At 47.6% G+C, this 21,624-nt stretch overlaps 4 protein-coding genes and 1 non-coding gene across 6 annotated transcripts; 4 read left to right on the forward strand and 1 right to left on the reverse strand.

Annotated features, from left to right (window-relative positions):
- Window positions 1-69: 69 nt before the first annotated feature.
- On the forward strand, window positions 70-141 carry TRNAP-AGG. Its single transcript has one exon. It is a non-coding gene; the product is annotated as a tRNA-Pro (tRNA).
- A 273-nt stretch (window positions 142-414) lies between these two features.
- On the forward strand, window positions 415-1,307 carry LOC101755642 (embryo-specific protein ATS3A). The gene has a single exon (XM_004960758.4). It carries the CDS (start codon window positions 501-503, stop codon window positions 1,071-1,073), a length of 573 nt encoding a protein of 190 aa, XP_004960815.1. The 5' UTR covers window positions 415-500; the 3' UTR covers window positions 1,074-1,307.
- A 1,413-nt stretch (window positions 1,308-2,720) lies between these two features.
- On the forward strand, window positions 2,721-6,235 carry LOC101756043 (adenine nucleotide transporter BT1, chloroplastic/mitochondrial). 2 transcript variants are annotated; one of them, XM_004960759.4, is made up of 4 exons: window positions 2,721-2,877; window positions 2,961-3,849; window positions 5,194-5,355; window positions 5,468-6,235. In XM_004960759.4, exons 2-4 carry the CDS (start codon window positions 3,262-3,264, stop codon window positions 5,936-5,938), a joined length of 1,221 nt encoding a protein of 406 aa, XP_004960816.1. In that variant the 5' UTR covers window positions 2,721-2,877; window positions 2,961-3,261; the 3' UTR covers window positions 5,939-6,235. The 2 variants fall into 2 exon arrangements, with proteins under 2 accessions (XP_004960816.1, XP_004960817.1); XM_004960760.4 differs by having other exon boundaries at window positions 2,758-2,872.
- A 53-nt stretch (window positions 6,236-6,288) lies between these two features.
- Window positions 6,289-7,930, reverse strand: LOC101756724 (uncharacterized protein At2g34160). Its single transcript, XM_004960761.2, has 5 exons — window positions 7,630-7,930; window positions 7,458-7,506; window positions 6,966-7,028; window positions 6,748-6,812; window positions 6,289-6,631 (listed from the first exon to the last, which is right to left on the reverse strand). The coding sequence occupies exons 1-5, from the start codon at window positions 7,759-7,761 to the stop codon at window positions 6,536-6,538; spliced, it is 405 nt and encodes a 134-aa protein (XP_004960818.1). The 5' UTR covers window positions 7,762-7,930; the 3' UTR covers window positions 6,289-6,535.
- Window positions 7,931-16,803: 8,873 nt separating this feature from the next.
- LOC101757142 lies at window positions 16,804-20,224 on the forward strand. Its single transcript, XM_004960762.4, has 3 exons — window positions 16,804-17,291; window positions 17,420-17,525; window positions 19,555-20,224. The coding sequence occupies exons 1-3, from the start codon at window positions 17,119-17,121 to the stop codon at window positions 19,894-19,896; spliced, it is 621 nt and encodes a 206-aa protein (XP_004960819.1). The 5' UTR covers window positions 16,804-17,118; the 3' UTR covers window positions 19,897-20,224.
- Window positions 20,225-21,624: the final 1,400 nt, after the last annotated feature.

A 21,624-nucleotide genomic window follows, 5' to 3' on the forward strand; every position in this document is an offset into this window, starting at 1 on the left:
TGGAAAAGCGCTGGTGTTCCTAGCTCCCGAAGATAATAGTATTAATAATAATGTACGCAGTTCAACAAAGGGCATTTGGTCTAGTGGTATGATTCTCGCTTAGGGTGCGAGAGGTCCCGAGTTCAATTCTCGGAATGCCCCTAAATTTTTTCATATTTTTTTTGTCAGTAGTCTTCTGCTGCCGCCTGGGCCTGGCGGATGCGGCCTCGAGCCGTCGTCGAGCCCACTTCATGGGCTCCGCAGGAAACGTGGGCCTCGAGCCTGTGACGCGACCTCGGCCCTCCCTCCCACTCGCCTGCCGCCGTGTGGCCTAGGCGTTTCTGGTGCCTGACACGCCCCGGGCCATCCTCGTCGCGACGTCGCCTTCGCCTACGTGGCTACGTCACCCGCGCCTGCTTGCCACTCCTACTTCACAACCCCCCGGCGGCTCCGCATCGCCATCCGCGGTCTCGTCTCAATCTTCTTCGCGCTCCCCTGGAAACCGACCTCGCGCGCCAGCGATGGCTGCTCCCGGTGCCGCCACCTCACCCCCGCGCGCCCTGCCGCCGCTGCTGCTCGCCCTCCTCCTGCTGGCGCTCGCTCCCTGCTCTTCGGCGGCCGGGCGCCGGGCGTGCACGTACACGCTCCGGGTGAAGACTTCGTGCGCGTCGCCGGCGCGGACGTCCGACGCCGTGAGCGTCGCGTTCGGGGACGCGTACCGCAACGAGGTCCACGCGCCGCGGCTCCCCACCGCCGCCGGCACCGGCCCAGGTGGGAGCCGGGCGCTGGAGCGGTGCGGCACCGACACGTTCCGCGTGGCGGGGCCCTGCGGCTACGGCGTCTGCTACCTCTACCTCCGCCGCTCCGGCCGCGACGGCTGGGCGCCCGAGTGGGTGCAGGTCGTCCAGCCCGGGCCACGCAGCGGCGACGCGCCGGCCACGGCCACCTTCTACTTCGGCGACCCGCTGCCCGACGGCGTCTGGTACGGCCACGACCGGTGCCCCAAGTCCAAGGCCTCCACCGACGACGACCACCCGGCGACCACCACCGGTGCGCCGCGCGCCAGCAACTCCTCGGCTCCGCCTCAGGAATGATGATGAAACCGAACCGCCGGGGAATTTTAAGCGGAGCTGCACGACCATTCTCGAGCCTCGGTGTGTAGTTAGTCCATGGATGTGTTGGGATTTGGATTATTGGTGCATCGTATAGCTGGGCCTTTGTTTGTTTGTGTGGATCAATAAGCGCCAACTATTTGATGAATAATCTCGCTCTTTCGTTTCCAAAAAAAAAGAGAGAGAGAGAATAATCTCGCTCCCCGTTCGCGTAAACTACCGTTGGATGTCAGATGGGAGAGAATTGGCCTGAATTTCGTTGTTCCGAGGGGAACCAGAGAGGGCTCAGGGTCAGGGCTGTTTATAAGCGCCAGCGACCGCAGTAGCCCGAGCAGAGTCAGCTCCCTGCGTTCTCAAGTTCTGTGGCCTTGACATCACACGACTTCGCCAATGGACACACGCATCGCCGCACGTAAGCAGAGTCAGCTTCCAATTCGTTCTGGAATCAGCAACTCTGCAGAGTCTCCGAATCTGTTCGTAGCCTTGGATATCATCGTATCACCGTGCCGGCGATGTTGGGGACAAATTTGAGGCCAGGTCCAGGTATGCAAAGTCCAATTAAATTTAGGCCCGTGCATATTGAACAACGAGCACCAAGAAAATACAAGAACACGATCGTAGGAAGTTATAGTCCCGAGGAAAGGAATGAAAACAGCCAAGAACAGCTACTGTGAGCGACGGCTACCAGCGTGGCACTAGTGTCCTGGCTCACATGGCCACTGCTGCCACTGCCTCTCAAAATTCCGTGGCCGCAGAGCGTTGTTTAGGCGTTGTTCGCTCCTAGACAAATCCCATTCCTCGTGTTCGAACCACGTGATGACGCGTGAGGTCTCTCCAGCCGTTTCCGTTGGAAACTTGGAACGGAATGGGACAGGCGGCGACATGGTAATGGTGAGAAACGAATTGACCCAGCAGAGAGCGATGGGGAGGCCACGCCACACCCCAGCGCGCACGGCCAGGCCGCCACGAGGCGCGGGGGCACAAGAACAGTATTATCCACTTCTATTTTTTTTTCTTGCGCTTCTGCCCTGATCGCGCGGTCTTTCGCTTCGCTTTTTTCCAGCGGTGGCTCCATCCACTGCTCCAGTTCCTGGCGACGGAAGCTCAACCGGCGGTGGCTTTCGCCGCGGCAACCGTGAATCTATTTTTCATGATGATCTGAGCCACCGGCGCCGGTGGTAGGTATGAATGGAGATCGTTTAGAAACCATGGAGAAATGGAAACACAGGGTAGGGATAGATGGAATGAACGAACCATCGTCGAATGAATTCATGTATCACCGAACAAGTTCAGTTTCATATGGGCATGGGGAGATTTTGGATCCTAGCAATATGATGATGTTGGTACCCCTTATACCTTACGATTTCTATTTTCAGAGACTGCAAAAGAGAAACTTTTCTTAGTATGGATGGTCTCAGCCCTCACCTACCATGCTGCCTACCTCAAAACGATACCTCTCAGGCCCCCCTCAACTATCATCATTGACCAAGATCCAAGAAAAGATTCAGCAAATCCCGTGCTGAATGCTGTCCGCATCTAGCAATATGATGTTGGATTGATGCAGTACGGAGCAGTGACAGCACAGCTCAAGTGTTAAATCACGTGCGTGGAGGAAGCGTACCAACCCCACAAAGGAGGCAATAAAAGGGAATGCGTCGCGTTGGTGCTGCCGGTTTTGACTCCTGCAGTCCTGCTATACGCCTGCTACTCCCCTCCACCTTCCTCTCCCCTCCGGCGGCGGCGGCGGCCAAGAAACGCAAGGAGCGGCCCATTTCCAATCTGTAAGGTAACAATCGCCGGCTGAAATTTCCAATCACGCCGGCGAATAAAAGGATCTCATCTTTTCCTTTCCCTTTCCCCTGGTTGCAGATTGATTCCTTACCAACTGTGTCGCCATTCCTTCCCGTTCGTTGGGCCTGGGGGTTTCAACCTAGAAATCAGTCCTTTTCCGCGCTAGTGAGAGTGGATTTGGACGGCAGCCGCTGAAAAATAGCGCCTTTTTCAGCCCCAAGATGCCTTGATTCCGCTTCTTTTCCACGCCACAGCTTTTGAATCCACTGCCGTCAGCTCCTTTTCGCCGCACTAGTTGTTTCTCAGCCTGCCTGGAGGTGGAGGTGAGGGAAAGCCGCAACATCACCGTTCAGTTGATTCAGGAAATCAGGCCGGGCCGATGAGCAGGAGGAGTGGCGGCGCGCGGTTGCAATGCGCGGATACCAAGGATTGGGGCTGCTGCTTCCTAGCCCTCCCGCCTGCAGCACCTGCCGCTGCCGGTGTGGATGGCGATGGCGGGTTCAACCTCTCATGGACCCTCCACCAGTCCTTCCACCCGCCGGCCGGCCTCTTCGCCAGCGTGGGCCAGCAGGTGGGGGTTGGATTCCCCGGGGCTTCCTCTACCGCACCGTCGCCGGAGACTCCAAGGGACCCGTACATGAAGTACGTCTCGCCGGAGGTTGTTGAGACGCCTCTGCCGGGGGAAGGTGTGGGGTTGAGGGATAAGGGGAAGAAGAAAGTCGTGAAGCTCAAGATTAAGGTTGGGAATCACCACCTCAAGAGGCTGATTAGTGGGGCGATCGCGGGGGCGGTGTCGAGGACTGCGGTCGCGCCTTTGGAGACGATTAGGACGCATTTGATGGTTGGGAGCAATGGGAATTCGACGACGGAGGTGTTCCAGTCTATCATGAAACATGAAGGATGGACTGGGTTGTTCCGTGGTAACTTTGTGAATGTTATCCGGGTGGCCCCGAGTAAAGCAATCGAGGTAAATGACTGATACTACATGATTGCTGAATTCATTATATTCATGTATTCTTCACTGTGTTTTCTTTGTAATTTATGCGCAAGAGCCAGTAGGTACAATTATTCCTCGGCATAATACTGAAATCAACCCTTTGGCCTTGGCTGCATATTTATTTTGCAGAACATATAACTACCTGCCTGCAACTAAGCTGAGGATATGTCCTGGTTACAGTTAGTGTTAGTTTGTTGCAATATTTCTGCCTCGGCGGTGCTATGAGATATTTTGAGTTCTTCTATTCTTGGGGCCTTGGTGGGGAATGCGCTTAAGTTTGTCATTCAGAAAATAATGAGCTAGCTTACATTTGTTATTGTTTTAAGCTTAAGCCCCATCCACAGGAGAAATTAGTGCTAGGATTTTCTACCTGGCCTAGCCTAGATGTATCGGAACAATCTACCTTTTTTGTTATTGGCTTAGCTTAAGGGAACTCTTATGCTCAAGGACTCATAACCGGTGTTAACCCAAACATCCTTTTCCCTGTCTCTTTTCCTTTGCTAGGCATATAGGTTATTTACTAGTGTAACTTGTAAGCATTTTATTTACTTCGTATTTATGACACCAAATTTTGTATGAAAGATTGTGAACAGTTTCCATCTGGTTCTTCTTAATACAGTGTTGCTGTTATATTGACCTTACCAAATTTTACGCTAAGATGCACTTTGCATCGTTAATAACAATTGGCCCTATCGGTTGCATCGGTGTCTTCTTGAACTCCCCACAAGTTCAAAGACTTAAACACTTAACTAATTACTGTTTTCTCTGCATCAGGTTGGCTTGCCTTTCAATGAAGTATTTGTTGTAGATTAGAAGCTATCAGACAAGATCCATATAACCCTAAATAAACCTTAATTGCAAATTTTCATATAGTTGTTTTATGACTTCTGTAACCATCGTGTAATCATATTAGTGTTTTGAGCATTAAAAAACTAAGAACTGTTTATTGGATCACAAAACCAAGGTTTGGATCTTCAATCTTGGCTGGCAATCATATGCACCTTTTTTACATCCTGCAGTGAGTATTAGATGTTTAGCATCATATTTTGCATGACTGGATGGCTTACCGGCCATTTGTGAAGCAATATATAAGGTCTGTGTTATCTCAGTATCATGGATGGGCTTATGCTGCGTTTTTCTAGTTCCATGTAATGCCTGGACATCTTGGACAGTCCTAATGGCTTCATATGTTAGTACGTTACAATATCATCAGATTCTATGTGATTCTGGTAATGATGCTTAGGGGATGGACATACATATTTCTTCGTACAGGCATCAACGTATCTGATTGTTCATTTGGTTCTTTCTTTGCAGCTTTTTGCCTTTGATACAGCTAATAAATTCTTGACCCCAAAACCTGGGGAGGAACGGAAGATACCAATTCCTCCTTCACTGGTGGCTGGGGCATTTGCTGGTGTCAGCTCAACACTGTGTACATACCCTCTGGAGTTGATTAAGACAAGATTAACTATACAGGTTAGTGGTACCTCACAAGAAATATCTGGTTCCCTAAAACTGCTAGAGTGAGTAAACTTAATAAAGCACAAAACACGAGCGGCTGTAATGCGTCTGTTCTCCAATTCTGCAGAGAGGTGTGTATGACAACTTCCTTGATGCGTTTGTCAAAATTGTCCGTGAAGAAGGGCCTACCGAGCTGTACAGAGGCTTGACTCCAAGCCTAATTGGTGTTGTGCCATATGCTGCTACCAACTACTTCGCCTATGATACCCTGAAGAAGGTGTACAAGAAGGTGTTCAAGACGAACGAGATCGGCAACGTCCCAACCCTGCTTATCGGCTCCGCAGCAGGAGCTATCTCAAGCTCTGCTACATTCCCTCTCGAGGTTGCACGCAAGCACATGCAAGTTGGAGCCGTTGGTGGCAGGAAGGTTTATAAGAATATGCTTCATGCTCTGCTGAGCATTCTCGAGGATGAAGGGGTTGGCGGCCTTTACAGAGGGTTGGGGCCGAGTTGCATGAAGTTGGTGCCTGCTGCTGGCATTTCGTTTATGTGCTACGAGGCTTGCAAGAAGATACTGATCGAAGAAGAGGATGAGTAAAGTGCGTTCAGATGCATGACCTCATCGGAGCTCAGTTTTGCGACAATCTGACACCGGCCGTTTTTAGGATATTTCTTTGAATCAACTGGTGCTGGAACTGGAAGAAACTCACAGCTGAGGTTGCTGCTGCAAGAAGCGGAAACTCTCGACCCGTTTCTGTATCTAATTTGATCAGATGAGTTTACCTGTGTTCCCGGATTTTCGTACACTTAATGAGTAGAAAGCATGTCTTTCTAAAACAAATTGAAATGCCATTGGCAATAATAATTCACAGGTGGATAGAGCACTTGGCTGTAATGTTCTTGGTGTTTTAATCGTGCAGTTTAACTCAGCATGGTATCAGACAAATCTGATTTATATGATGATCTCATAACAGTGTAGCGATCAGTAACGCCACGAAATTAGCAAATTTCATTTCACGTTAGACACTACTCATCTAACAAAATGCAATAAATCAAATGGTGTATCAAAAAAAGCCTCACAAGTAGACACACCGAAACACATTTCATCGCCAAGCATCAGCATCCCTCAATTTAACAAGAACTAGCAAAGGGCAGAAAAGGCGAAAGAAGGAAAAACTAGAGACTCTAGAACTTTCTAGGATTGCTCTTCGCCATCTCCTGCGGTTGCCTCTCCAGCGCTGGCGGCCATCAGCTCATCAAAGTTCTCGGTCTTTCCCAACACTATCTCAATCTGCAGACACAGCTCGGGGTCAATATTTTAAACACGATGAAGACCGTATGAAAATGAACAAAATTAGCAGAAACAACAGATTGGTGCATATCATCAGAAAATTGTGGAGTTCTAACCTTAGCTTTCTGGATCGAGTGGCCTCTCATTTCGTCACTGATTTCAACAGTGGATGTTCTAATCTCTGCAAGGGGTAATAAATAAGACAGTTCAGAGCATAGGCTTTGATGAGGGCTCAAGAACAACATTGACAGACTTTACGATGTTGACATTATCTCAATGTAATAATGAAACTGCATGCATATTTGATGATGAATAAAAAAAGAAAATTTCTTACTCTTTTCGACAGCAAGACCATTGTTCTTCAGAATCTCAGCAATGGTGACAACTGTTGATATGGCTGCAAACAAATGAAACAGCTTTGTTAGGTGTTGTCTATATTTGGAAACGTAATTCTAGAAAACCACTGAAATAATTTGAGCTCCACGCTCGCACTAATTAGAAAAATATAACGAGGGGGAACCGAGTGCACACTTTTTTTTCAATGTTTATGGACATTGAATGCTGTTCATCAACATGCCTACAAGCGGTAACATCATAGTCGCTTTGGTCAGCCCGATGCAATTTCATAATTCGATTCGATTGGAAACATGCAGCGGTGTAGAATTTACACGGTGCAACCTAGCTACAGCTTATGACAACAATAGATGATGAATAAACTTTGGGAACGTTCAATTTCAGAGATACCAACATGCATTACGCGCAGAGGCAATTGAGCAAGATTTGATCCGCAGGCGAAATTAGGATGAGGATAAGAAGGGATACGCACCCAGGCCGAGCGCGGAGAGCTCGACGTCGCCGTGCTGCTGCATGTACTTCTGCACAAAACGGAAGCCAACGAATCAGCATCAGCCGGACCACTCGATCGAGAAACCAACGCCATTGCTGAGAAAGAGGGCAGGGGGCGAGAACCCAGAGCCTACGGATTGGATCGGTCATACCTTGGCGAGGTTGACGTAGAAGAACAGCGGCTTCTTGGAGCTGGACACCTGAATCCGGTTCCCGGCGCCGGGCTTCTGCTGCTGCGCGTCGCCGCCGGCCTGCACCGCCACCGCCGCCTTGTCGCCGGACATGTTGAAAACTTGAAACAGATCGATGGACCGAACAATCAGAGGGTCTGCTCGTCTCGCGGGATTGGGATTTGGGTTCTTCGTGCCGAGGTGGAGGTGGGGGTGGATCAGGGGAGGGAGAAGGCGAGTCGGATCGGGAGCGGGTCAGACGAGGAGATCGATACCGAGTCCGTTCCGTCCCGTTCCCCGTTTCCGGCTCGCGTCCGATTACGCTTTGGTGGGCCTAGACCAGCAGGCAGGCGGCAGAGCTCCCGGGCCTTACACGAATTGGCCCATGCTCTGAAAGCACCACCAAACTCGCATCCCATGGCCCAGGGGCCGAAACGGTACCAAGTAATTCTTGTACTTCTTCCTAAAAATGCCCACAAGGTTAGCAAGTGCCACTATCGGAGTAATACTGGCTAGTTCTTACGGCGCTAACATAAAAGTGAACGAAAAAGGATGTCAATACATCATTAGCTCTTATGATGTAGTTCGTGAAAGATGTGGATAGTACCAAAAGCAACAACTACTACTATGGGCACATTGTAAAACGAAATGCGTCGTTAACTCTTGCGTAGAGATCAAGTGAATTATCTTGAAATGAGACATTGTGGCGCGCATGTCACCTATTCCTCCTTAGCTCCCAACCAAACACTTTTTAATCGGATGCTCCCTCCCATCTCACCATCCACTTAACCAAACATATGCTAAACTTACAAATATCTAAATAGGTGGGCATCAACATTTAAACTTTGGTGGGTGCAAAACGATAAGTGAGAAGGATTAGGAGTAGTAGGAGGAGCATCGATCCATTGAAGTAGGGGTTTGATGGTCATATTACTTTGTATGGTCACTGTTCATATTACTTTGCACACCCACGACTCCACCACCATACCAATGTCGCTCTTTTATTTAAGGAACAAATGCTGATGAAGTTTTTCCTATATAACCTTTTCCGGATGAATAATTGTATGCTGTTCATAAAAAAATTTGAAGACAGAAGGCTAGGTGTTCTTGACGCTCTGATCCGAGCTGAAGCCAAAAACCTTCACATGTTTCAAAGAAATCCAGGCAAACAGAAATGTGTGTAAATTAGTCAATTAGTCCAAAGTGACCATCAATTTGCATTTTTCTTTCATTAATTAAATCCCTGTTTAATTGGTTATAAAAACCAAAGCGTGGCCAGCAACTCCTCCCACGTGTCAAACTTAACGCCTAGTTATTTATAGGTATCTTCGTCACCATATATTCTTACCCTCTCCTTGTCACCTTAATTTGGTTATCTGATCAACTATACAAGTGACGGCGCACAATTCCACTTTCACAAGTGACATTTTGATTGGCCCTATAAATAAAGGGTTCTAAAAAGAAAATAAACAATGAAAAACTCTGCCATTTGCGTTGGAGCCTGCAACTTGGAACTGCATTGAAACAAAAGAACCGCAGATATATTTTTTTTCTGTAGTGTTGATTATTAGTATTCTATAGTGTTGATTATGTTCTACTCCCTCCGTCCGAAATTATTGGTCGTTTTGAATTTTTTAGATTCATAGACTTTGTTATGCACTTTTTTTTATAATGGAAGTTTTATTAATTTCAAGAATATTACATCGAATTGATACAATGCCTTAAAACACTCCCGACCTCTGCATAGCGGGATGCACACAGCCTAAAAAAGAAAATATAGAACATAATCCAAACACTTTATTGACAGTCAATCCTCAAACTAGACTGCCACCTATGTGCCCGGGTAAAAAACTCCTTGGCCACCTGCACCAATCGTAATGATGCCGTAATAACCAAGTCATGTGAAGCTGGCTTCTGTAATATAACCCACGTGCGGAGCCAGTGTATAATCAAGAAAATAACCTATAGGGGAGAAGAGTTGTATTTTTTTTCCAAAGATTGTATCATTTCTGCGTAGCCATAATGACCAACATGTAGCAGTCGCCCCTAGTAGAACAAGTAGCTTTAGATCTTTTCTAATACCCCGTAGCCAACTTCCAAACATGTTAGAAACACTACAAGGCTGAGATAAACCTGACACCGCATATATAACAGACCACACAACACGAGCAAAATGACATTCAAAGAAAAGATGTTTAATCGTTTCATCCTTGTGACAAAAGCAACAATTTTTGCTTCCATGCCAATTACGCTTTGCTAAGTTATGTTTTGTTAACACTACTCCTCTTCGCAGATACCACATAAAGATCTTAATTTTTAAAGGATCTTTATTGAAGTTCGGGACATCACTATGAATCATTGCCAAGTAATGAGATTTCACCGAGAACTGACCGCTTGGATGTAAATTCCATGAAAACTTGTCTGGTTCGTGGCTTAGCACAATGTTAGCAATACGTGAAACTAAATTGTTCCAGGCTGTTAAACTTGTGACTAATGAGATCCCTCCTCCAGATTATGTTCAGTGGTGAGGTACTGAAGACTTCTACCACAATGTCCTATTTGTAGCTAGCGGGCTATGTTATACAAATATGGATATTGTTCTCGCAGGGTTGAGTTTCCCAGCCACTTATCTTTCCAAAACCTAACTTGTGTTCCATCTTTGATTATAAACGTCCCATAACGTAGGAATTCCCTTTTCACCTTCATCAAACTAGCCCAAAAATGTGAGTCCCCATTTTTTCATTGGACCCTGTGAAAGTGGTTTAGAGTGAAGATATTTGTTACGCAGTAATTGTTGCCAAATCCCATATGTAGTTATGCACTTAAATATACCCTATGACTTATAATCTGGGACAGATGGAGTAGTTGCTGTTCTAATAATGGCCATATGACAAACTGCGCATTTCATGTGCAGAGGTCTCATTATATTGGCATCAGATCAGATTAACTACTGAAGATGCACATGAGCAATGATGTTTACCATATATTAACATATCACCGCCTGACCTTTATCTCCTCCAATGTTTGTTAATTTGGCTTGTAAAATATACAAAAAAGGGGTTTCCAATTGTGGTGTATGTAAAGCATTGGCTTCAGCCTTCAGATGATAGTATGATACACGAGTGACCACTACACGCAAGTGCCAGAACCTTTTAGTTCCTGCATATGATGAGACAAAAGAACATGAGTACGCATGCTGATTTGATTTATGGTCTATGCTATTGCTGATCTGATTTGATCCTCTGCATGTAGTGGGGAGCTACCTGGCAAGATGATGCATCACTTTCACACACATACAGATTCATGCTGCGAGCTGGGTGTTCTCCAACAGATATCCTTTTGTTTGGCAGCTGGCCTGTGGAGACAAAAGTTGAAGTGGATATACAGTTGTTTGATGTGAAGTGAAGCAAAGTTGATGATGGGTCTCCTTGGAGACAGCTGAATGACTAGGATCGATGCTGTTAGGTCCCAGTGTCTCATTTTTAATGCAAGGTATGTTCTCCACGTCCCAGAAGCGTCACGGCAGGTACTGGGGTCGGTAAAGATGGTGGAGGTGGAGAAGGGCCACGGATTTACTAGTTTATTCATCGTGGTTCATAGCATGACTGTTAATATTTTCGGAGCACTTTAAAAAGTGATAATGCAACACCACAGTTGCATTTTGAAACAGGGATGCAACTAGTGGTTGGAAAACGACAGGAACAAAGTTACCCCAAGGCAGCAAATTCCCATTTCTGCCCTGCTCCCAAGCTTGACATTGCAAATATATATTTTTTTTTGGAAAGCCTATTCTGGTAGAGGAAAATATAAAACTAGCTAGGTCCAACTCGTTAGTTGCCGGCCTAATTAGAACTGCTAGCAACACACGACAAATGTGAACTATTTCTGACCTGCTTATAATCTGTTCGGCTTGTAGCAAACTAGCAATGGACAAACAAGTTCACTTATACTATTAAAAATTACCATGGACGTATTTGCAAAAAAAAAATCACCTTGGACAAACACATATATACATATGTACTGATAGATTCCCTTTGTCTGAGACCCACCGACTTGTTGGCTTGTTTCCAATCAACATGCATCCTTTCAATGATAATATCTGAACCAAACAGATCGAGCAAACTTTAGCTGCCATCTCCACTGCAGATTAAAACGCTAGGGATCAGACTAAAGCGATCGTACTTGGCTGGCTTGCACGCTTGCACAGCCATCTGCATGTCGCCTGAGTCCGTGAGTGATGGCTGAATGAAGAAGGACATGGCTCGGTCCTCAGCCTTCACACAGCTCAATGCAACGCAAACTGCTAAGAGACATGCGATGCGCGTGTGGACGCTGCCACAGCGAAGTGTAGGAGAGATGAGCGGCGGCTGGCAGCGATTCTGAGCTGTTCCCTGCTTATCGCATGACTCCGTCCAAGGAATCCAATGGTTAGCATGGACTGGTGGCTACGCATGCCTGAAGGCTGGCTGCTTGATCGAACTCTTTTGCAATGTGCAGAACTCTTACAGTAGTTGTCCTCTCCTCTGAATTTTCTCGTATAGCTTTCCATGGACTCATGATAGCAATGGACAGTAATCGATTTCACTTGTGCCAGAAACCATGCATCATGTGGTTGATCATGGACAGACATATGATGATGGAAATCAAGCAGACCTTTGACCGCTGAAATCGTCGGCAGATCCGGTAGTTCCGGCGACTGATTTTCGCATCTCTGTGTGCATGCCAGGCACAGGAGTCTGATTCATTTCTTGTCTTGTCGTCCCAATCAATCAACATGCCCCAATGTGTCTCAAATCCTCCAGATTCAGTTCACACAAGTCGTGGCCAAACATAGCGAATCCTACTGTCCTGAATACCTTGCTCGTCATGGCTATGCATTATTGAAGTTCCAGCAGCCTGCAGCGAGCTCCATGCCTCTCTGCTGCTACTTGCAGCTAGGTTTACTGTTGCTGTTTGTAATTCATGCATGCAACTGCACTTTGTGGCGTCAGGGCTTAGAACAAATTAAGTATCGTAAAAAACCATTTAGTGTTGGTAAGGTTAAATTTGAGCAGGTTGTCATCTTGTCATTCCTTGTGCTAGTTATCTCATGTTATAATGGCCATATATGCATGGCATCCACTATGGATGTGCTAGGCAAAGGGCCCACCACATACATACTGTACAAATTAACATATCACGATCTAAAGCTTTGTCTCTTGTAATGGTGCTAATTTGGCTTGGGACAATAAAGTGGCTTCTGATGACACACTCATAACTCACCAGGCCACGTTACTTACAAGTGCCAGAATTGTAAAAAAAATGAGTAACTTTATGGCTCCTGATCGAACTAGAAGAAGCAAGAGCATGAGTATGCTTATCGATTTGATTAGTCCTGGCTCGTAGTGAGGAGCTACCTGGACAGATCAAGGATCACATTTACAGGTAGCAACAAGGTGCTCTCCGACTCAACAGAGACATATCTGTTTTTGTGTTTGGTATCTTTCAGTTTCTCGACAGGTTGCAGTGATTCTGAAGCAGAGCTGAGACTCTGATGAGACACAGCTGAATGATGGCTCGGATGTTTTGTTAGGTCTGCGACTCTCCTTGTCTCAATTTTGTGCAAAGACATGTTCTCCACATCCCAGAAACGTCATGGCATTGAGTAAAGATGGCGAGGACAAAAAGGTTACTGCCGATCTTTTTTTTTTCTTTAGTTTGTCTAATTAACGTGGTGTTCGTAAAATGACCACCTGTTTTCCGGCACTCAGCAAAGTGGGCGTGACGCCGCGCGCGGTTGTATGTCAAAATAGACGGCGATGCAACTAGCTGACCGAAATATTATATTATATTATATTATTGATTAATATATTTCTACTATGTTCATGGTGATTGGGGAAGGACTAGAAAGCAAGACTTGACCTTTTCTTGACACTCCAAGTTTATTTTTTATATTTCAATAGTGGTACAAGTCGCAGAGGCCGGGATCTTTTCCACTTTCTAAAAAAAGGGTAATTTAGAAGCATATAGAGGTACTTTAGTGGTATTTTAAAATTCAAAATAAACTATCCACTAAGTGTACATCTAAAATGAATACTTAGTTTATTTATGAAATTATCTTTCTTTTCTATCGCCTCTCTTGAGGGTTAATTTTGCTGCTTTAAAAGTAATAATAATATTGTTTAGATTTGAGGGTTGCTCTATCTGGAAATGGAGCTGGATCCCAAGTCCAACTATGGGTTCGTCTGGCTGCTCCCATGGTTGCCCTCTCCATTTTGTTGGAAATTTTGCTCTCATGATCAGGGCTGCTCTATAGCTATGGATAATCAAGTTCACTTACACCTCAAACCATGCGACGATGGCGATCAAGCACTTGTGGATTATTACAGGCACCGTCGGCGGGTCTGCTGGTAGTTGTGGCGTCGATCGGTGGGCCTGAGCGTACCTCTGCATGTGCGCATGCCGGCCTGATCCACGAGACCGATTCTGATATTCTCTCACTGTTACAGCAAGGAAACTGCCTAGGATATGGCGCCATGATTCCCACATCCTGATTAATTAAGAGCACCATTGACTTACCTGTGAAAATGACATAGGAATAACATTGATGATTGCAGGGTGTGTAGTGAGGGTTGCTGTCTTGTTGTACAATTGATTTGTTTGTTTTTGACGGACAAATGCAGCTTGTTCTGTGTACAACTCAATATAGGTGACATGTTAAAACTCAATTTGTGCTATGGCCTACTCTTTTCTCCCCATTATGGTAATTCATTGTATGAAGTATGTACAGAGAACTGAAGGCATTGTCGTATTTTGACAGAAATCTAAAATTTGAATAGCATATAGATCAAAATGTCAGATCGTACAAATTCACTATTATATTGAATATGCAAATACAATAGCCCAGTAACTGGTAAATTGATCTCATCATTTTGGTAACTAATCCATTGTGGTAACCCCCGCCTGACTGTGGTAAACTCATCGATTATAGTAACTGGTTCCTTAGAACATCTTGATACCAAATTGTAGTAACTCTTCGTCCTATTTATCATCTTGCGTCATTCAAGTTACCATAATAATTTTTAGTTATGTGACCAAGACAAGCAGTATCAAGTGTCATATATACAAACACAATATTCTAGTAGCTGGTAAATTGATCTCACCATGTGAGTACTTCACACAAAAAATGTGGTAACTCCCCCGCCAAAATGTAGTAAACTCATCGATTATAGTAACTAGTTCCTCGAAACATCTTGATGCCAAATTGTAGTAACTCTTCATCCTAATTATCATCTTGCTTCATTTGAATTACCGTAATAATTTTTAGTTAGGTGACTAACACAGGCCGTGTCCAGGACGTGCCAAGACGCAATCTTGCTGAGGCGCAGCGAATTATTGTCTTGAGCCATATGAATTAACATAATTAGTTTATGATAAATAGTTAAATACATCGCACCATTAGAGTAATCGGTTCCTCAGAATTTCATAATGCAAAATTGTGGTACCTCCAAATTATCATATCGAGTCATTCCAATTCTAGTAAATATTTTGTGGTAATTTTTTCTCCTATTCTTCAACTGGCTCAATCTATTTGCGTACCTTAGTTCGTGATTTAAAAATATTTTCGTAACTGATTGTGCACTTGCATGCAGGTATATACAAAACTGTTCATATTTCGTTGGGAAAAAATTCGGGCACTTGCATATAGACGTAAATAATACAATAGCATATTCTCGTAACCTTGTACCTCTAACGCAAACGTTAAGATAGCACAATAGACATGCATGTTTGTTTAATAGGAAATACAGCAGCGGTGTTCTATTTTTTGTTTTGACAAAATCCAGCAGCAGAGTTACTATCAGTTAATGCAGCAGGGAAGAAACGCACGCTAATCCTACTGCTGATCACGGATATGAGACCGTAAATGACCAACGCGCTCGGCTCGCTCGCTACTTGCAGGCTGCTCTGGTTCGCTCGGCTGTAGCCTAGAGGCAGGGAGGCGCGGGTCTACGCGGGTGGGAAGGACCGCTGGTGGCCAATCCTAGCATCACATAGCTGTATATAGACACACGACACGAGGAAGGAGAGGTGGTATGTGGTTAAAAGATACGGTTATCATTTCATCTGTGTATTGTTAATCAGTTATTATATATCAGGTCGTTGATTTGCTTCGATTTGTTGGCTTATTCAACCTTGCACACGTTCGTTCATTCATCATGCGTGTCCGTGCACACACAAATAAATAAACATGTGGTATCTGTAATAAATGGGTAGCCATTTTGATTTTGAATCAGTACCTACTTTGAAAATTAGTGTCGATACGCACACAATAGGAACGACGTCCGTGCACGATCGATCATCAGGTACATGTGTTCTTTTATATTGAAAAAATAAATATGCTGTGCCAATGGCGTCAAAAGTTCCTACACACAGCTCCATTTTTCTTACCCGGTCTGCTGGTAGTTGTGGCGTCGATCGGTGGGCCTGAGCGTACCTCTGCATGTACGCATGCCAGCCTTGATCCACGAGACTGATTCTGATATTGTCCTGCCACCAACGAGACCGGATACATCCTCGGTTGGGTTTCTCGTCGGGACCCAATTCGATGAATTTGTGGACAGCAGACAGCGTCACGAATCTCTCGACCACAGCAGACACCGGAAAGGATCGATCGAGCTCGGCCCGGGGACAGGTGTCATCCTCCGGCTGCAGTCGTAGCAGTCCAGCTTCCGTGTGGAAGCCTCTGGAACCCTACCGCGTATAGTAGCAGCTGCCTGACGGCCGCCGCGTTTCGCTGATGCACGAATTTTAACCGAGCGGAGCGTTTTGCGTTGGACGTTGGTCACAGATCGATCAAGATTGACAGTGTCCGAGGTTACAATTTCTAGCGATGGCTAGCTAAGCTAGTAGGCTGCCGTACGTGCGTCCTACTGCTTAGTCAAGGAGAGCTTCCTAGAGCGGAAAGGAAACGGATCGAGATGAAACGGAGTGGGGAGCTTATTAGCTAGCGTGGAGTCCCGGGTAGCTTAGCTAGCTTTACCGCCGTAGGGGTCGCGTCGTGGAAGATGGATAGAAAGATCTGGAGGATGACGTGGATCCACGCGTCTCGCGGCGAGATCCGCGTGGCGGGAGCCCGTGCGAGGGGCCGCGGCTATATAATCCATCTCGCACCACACCACCACCTTCTCATCACACATCACTTGCTGTTATGCATCAGAGAGGAGCTTGTCGTTAGAGAGCGTAGTGCGTACCCAACAGCCCAGCCCAGCCCAGCCACCTCCATTGATAGCGAGTGGTAGCGCAGCAGAGGAAGTGAAAAGACCACTCTGGTGGCTGCAGAGATATATACTAGCTCTGACCACAGCAGGAGCGAGCGAGCGAGGCAGCTTGGTTGCCATCTCGATCGGTATCATCGACGCCGGCTCGAGCAGCTCGTAGCTCGACTCGACACAGTAATCGTTCACCTTACCGGCCAGAGAGGAGCACGAGGACATGGTGAAGTCGTCGGCGGCGGGGAGCTACGGCGGCGGGGTGCTGCCGTTGGCGTCGCTGAACCACATCAGCATCGTGTGCCGGTCGGTGGAGGAGTCGCTGAGCTTCTACACCGACGTGCTGGGGTTCGTCCCCATCCGCCGCCCGGGATCCTTCGACTTCGACGGCGCCTGGTAATGATTACGCTCGTCGTCCTGCTTCGACTAACTTGTCGCATACAGCTAGTAGCAGTTCAACTGCACTTTATTTGAGTGCTGACGATCGAATTCTGCGTGATGCGAAACGCAACCAACAACTGCAGGCTGTTCAACTACGGGATCGGGATCCACCTGCTGCAGTCGGAGGACCCCGGCAGCCTGCCGGAGAAGAGGGAGATCAACCCAAAGGACAACCACATCTCCTTCCAGGTACGCACTCACTCGACAGCTAGCAATCCCTTGTTGATCGTGGAATCGCCAACGGATCCGCCAACGGCGCATTAGTTACTCGGAAACAACTAGCCAATCATTTCAAGCTTGATCGATTAACCCGCACGGTACCTTAGCCCGCTAGCCTCCAACGGCCTCCTCCCGCGCTTGGCAGCGCATGGGGCAAGGTTGCTTTCGCAACGTCCATGTCCGTCACGGAGACGAGAGGCGCGCGGCGCACGCGACGTCAAATGGAGGACGACACCCCCAGCTAATAAGCTAGCCGCCTCCATTTCCGGGGGGGAAACTCTCGTGCCGGCCGGGATGGATAGCGACGGTGGTCGATCGGCCGCCGCGTCGGGAAAACAAGTGGGATTAATTGGTGGTGTTCCCTTGCCACTACGCTAGCTCTTCCTTTTTCCTAGGATGGGTTGATCCGTCTCGTGACAGGTTAGGATCGTGTTCCACGACTCTGCTACCAGATCATATATTGATGGAACCAGAATCGTGTGCATGCAGATCAGGGTAGATAGCTTGCTTGTGGGCTACTTATCTTGGACGGAATCAGGGAAGAGAGCTAGAAGAAATGAGCTAGTGTATGGTTTGGATTCTACCGCTGCGGCCGACGGTGACGTGCTCTAGCCAACATGCATGTAGCGACGATTCCAGTTAGGGCTTTATTAGGGGGAGGCATCGCTCGGGAGGCATCGAGCGATGCCTTCCTTCCAACCTACCGGCTCTAGAAATGCAGTACGCCCAGGACCCAGCTATTATTTCGTAGCTCAAAAGTTCCAAGCTAGCTCGACGTTTTAGTTCCGCGACGGTACCTTGCGTAATAATAAAAATCTACGTAGAGCCATAATATGATTGTGACGGGTTCGTCGTCTACGGAGCCTTTGGATGGTCCAATAGCGATGAGAATGGGCGAGGGACAAGTGCGTGTATGCATAGATGCTCCATTGCTCTTATACTGCACTTACATCAAGATTGGAGGTAAAAAGGAGGGAGGAGGTGGTTTCGTTGAGCTAAAGCTATATCACTATGATGTACTTCCTCCCAAAATGTACAATTGGCTATGTGCACTATATTTTATCGAATAGTATATATTATCAACCTTGGCTGTAAGGTGTCAGAGGTACCATAAAATCAGTTCAGGTTTGTCACGTCCACCGGTTCCCCAACAGACCAAATTAATCCCTTTTTTTTTCAAGATACAACCAAAACCAGAAGCAATAAACTCGAGAGACTCCTTTTTATTCCATTGGGCATTGGATTCTATTTTTCTTTTGTAAAGGTTCGGGATTCAGAACTCTCTAGAGCTTCATATGCATGCATGTCCCTCCAGCAGCCAAGCTGTTAGGTCAGCCATGTACTGCTGATGCACTGGTTGCTTTCCCCCCTAACCTCCCTTTCCAAGGACGCACACGATCACATGCACACAGACGCCTCCATCGCTAGCTCATCGATCGATCTCGGCCCCTCTTAGCTTGTCCCAGCAACCAACACAAATCTCTGCGGAACATTAGCAGTCACGAAAGAGACATCATTGTCCAGTAGCACGCGTTATAGTACCACGGAGGCAGCAAGTGCCACGTCATTTCCGCTGGCGATCACGGCCGTGTACCGGCTAGCAGCTAGCTATTTGGACGTTCCAAGCCGTGCCGGCCGGTACCTATCGTCACGTTCGTTGCTGCTGCGAGGACGACGATCTCTTGTGGTTTGTGGCCATGCGTCGACACGTCGATCGAGATATTTTCGGACACGAGCTGGTGACGAGTCCATCTCCTCATCATTGGTACGAGAGCAAGCAGACAGTCGCCTGTGTGTGTGTGTGTGGTGTAGTTTCTGAGTCAGCAGCCACGAAAAGCTGAGGTGGATAGTGATAAGGATCGTACTTTGTCGCCTTGCTGACTCACATCGCAGAAATCTAGCACGAGGGCCGAAGTAGAAAAATATCTTACTGACGGTATCTCATGTTAATCCGTGAAGTGACAGCTTTTGTTCTGTGCTATGCTCTATCTGTGTGCAGTGCGAGAGCATGGCGGCGGTGGAGCGGCGGCTGAAGGAGATGGGCATCCCGTACGTGCAGCGGTGCGTGGAGGAGGGCGGCATCAACGTCGACCAGATCTTCTTCCACGACCCCGACGGCTTCATGATCGAGATCTGCAACTGCGACAACCTCCCCGTCATCCCGCTCGCCGGCGGCGACCGCGCGCCCGTCCTGGGGGCATGCAAGCGCGCTGTCGTCATGCAGCAGCAGCAGGGCAGTGCGGTGCCTTCGGCTCCGGCGGCGGCCGCGCAGTGCGTGCCGTCGGCGGCGGCGACGCAGGCCATCCGCGTCGGCGAGGAGGCACACATCTCCTGCGCGTGAGCAGGCATGGCGAGCCATGTCGTGCGCGCGCACCCGTGCGAGTGCGACTGGCGCTTGTATATGCGTTGAGTGTAGTAGGCCTGTGTGTAAGAGTTAAAAACTCACATTTTAAGTGAAAGAAGAATAAACCAAGGCGGGAAGGTTTCGTCTTGAGCCTGTCCTCAATCTTTAGTTCATTTTGCGCTCAACCTTTACTAAGAGCCAACGGTTTCTTGAGAATTTTCTGAGCTCCTGAGTTGGGGCCTGTATGATTTTCATCCAGTTTTTCTTGAGACAATCTTAATGGGACGTTCTATTCTAGCATCTCCACAGCATATATAAAACTGGTGATCTAAAACCAGTTTTAGGTACAGGAGAGAGGGTTTTAGGTACAGGAGCGAGAAAAATTTAGATACTTCCAACAGGTCATGCAAAACTGGTGACCTATAATCCTTTCAAGGATTAATATGTGAATAAAATCTTTTTCCAGGTGCTAATCTATAACTTCACTCGTCTTCTTATCCTTTCCTCCTCTCATTCCGCCGGCGCAATCCTCCTGACGCCGCCACTCGCGCCGCCGCTCCCCGCGCACCACGCCCGCGCGCCGGCGTCCTCTCTGCTTCTCCCCACGCCGTCCTCTGCTCCCGGCCCGCTCCCGCAGCTCCTCGTCGGGGGCGCCGACGAGGTCGGCCGCCTGCACGAGTCCGGCGACGGGGGCTTCCGGTTTGTGCCCTACAACGCCTGCGACTACTCCTGCAAGGTACGCCGCCCTAATTGCTGTTCTGGAGCCGGTCCTCATCTCCTCCCGCACCTCACCTTCGTCCTTGTCACTGATTCAAGACCAGCAGCGCGCACGGAGGGTTGAGCTTGGCTCAGTGGATGTCAATCGAGCACGGGGACGGCGGAATAGAGCATGGGGACGGTGGAATCGAGCTCGTGGTGGATTTCCATGGCGGCAGCGGTGGCCGGAGGCAAGGAGGACGCCGGTGACGCAGGGGCGGAGGGGACAGAAGCGGCGCGGAAAGCTCCGACCAGGAGCGGGTGGCCTTCCCGCCGCTAGGGAGGAGAGAATACAGAGATAGCAATCTATATACATGTATACATATACTCTCGGAGAGAGAATATAGCAAACTAGTGTTGGATTGATACGTAGATTGGTATATTTGCACACAGGAGATAGAAAATTAGGTCATAGTTTAAAAAATTTAGGATAGCAATTTATATTTTGACTATTTTTTGACCATTTTACGTTGGAAATACTCGTCACATCATTTAAAACACGAAAAGAGGGTCACATCGATGGCGGAGGATAGCGAAGGCCGGTGGGAAATTTGCATAGAGTAACAGTGCACTTGAAGCTCCACCACTACGTCACATATCATATTCAAGACGCAGGCATCCAGATACGTCCCAGTCGCTGTCTTCCCCGGTCCGTGCTCACGTGCTCGCGGACTTGCTGTGCCGACGCGGCATTTCGTGGGCGTGCTAATCCGGAACGACAGGAGAGCATCGCGCATTCGCCATTATCTCGACAAGAGAGGCGTGAAGGAAAGTAACACCTCCTGAGATTTTTTTATCTGAAGGAAGAAGAAAACACGAGGGGCCGGCTGAATTTTCCGTTCGCAAACAAGATACGGCCGGCCACAAGGAAAACATCAGAGTGAAGAGAAGGAATAACAGAGGAAGGGGAGCAAGAATCCATTACATCCACATCCAGGTGAGGTGTCTGGGGAGTCAGATGGGATCATT

Source organism: Setaria italica, chromosome III (genome assembly GCF_000263155.2).
Source record: "Setaria italica strain Yugu1 chromosome III, Setaria_italica_v2.0, whole genome shotgun sequence".
Lineage (NCBI taxonomy): Eukaryota > Viridiplantae > Streptophyta > Magnoliopsida > Poales > Poaceae > Setaria > Setaria italica.

What these genes read in the sequence shown, in the direction of transcription:
- LOC101756724 (XM_004960761.2), bottom strand. Translation starts at nt 7,761, where the DNA reads ATGTCCGGCGACAAGGCGGCGGTGGCGGTGCAGGCCGGCGGCGACGCG. An exon ending in TCTACGTCAACCTCGCCAAG is followed by an intron (nt 7,507 to 7,629) that starts GTATGACCGATC and finishes CGTTTTGTGCAG; the next exon opens with AAGTACATGCAGCAGCACGG. An exon ending in GCTCTCCGCGCTCGGCCTGG is followed by an intron (nt 7,029 to 7,457) that starts GTGCGTATCCCT and finishes ATTTGTTTGCAG; the next exon opens with CCATATCAACAGTTGTCACC.
- LOC101755642 (XM_004960758.4), top strand. Translation starts at nt 501, where the DNA reads ATGGCTGCTCCCGGTGCCGCCACCTCACCCCCGCGCGCCCTGCCGCCG.
- LOC101756043 (XM_004960759.4), top strand. Translation starts at nt 3,262, where the DNA reads ATGAGCAGGAGGAGTGGCGGCGCGCGGTTGCAATGCGCGGATACCAAG. An exon ending in CCCCGAGTAAAGCAATCGAG is followed by an intron (nt 3,850 to 5,193) that starts GTAAATGACTGA and finishes CTTTCTTTGCAG; the next exon opens with CTTTTTGCCTTTGATACAGC. An exon ending in AGACAAGATTAACTATACAG is followed by an intron (nt 5,356 to 5,467) that starts GTTAGTGGTACC and finishes CCAATTCTGCAG; the next exon opens with AGAGGTGTGTATGACAACTT.
- LOC101757142 (XM_004960762.4), top strand. Translation starts at nt 17,119, where the DNA reads ATGGTGAAGTCGTCGGCGGCGGGGAGCTACGGCGGCGGGGTGCTGCCG. An exon ending in TTCGACTTCGACGGCGCCTG is followed by an intron (nt 17,292 to 17,419) that starts GTAATGATTACG and finishes CAACAACTGCAG; the next exon opens with GCTGTTCAACTACGGGATCG. An exon ending in ACAACCACATCTCCTTCCAG is followed by an intron (nt 17,526 to 19,554) that starts GTACGCACTCAC and finishes ATCTGTGTGCAG; the next exon opens with TGCGAGAGCATGGCGGCGGT.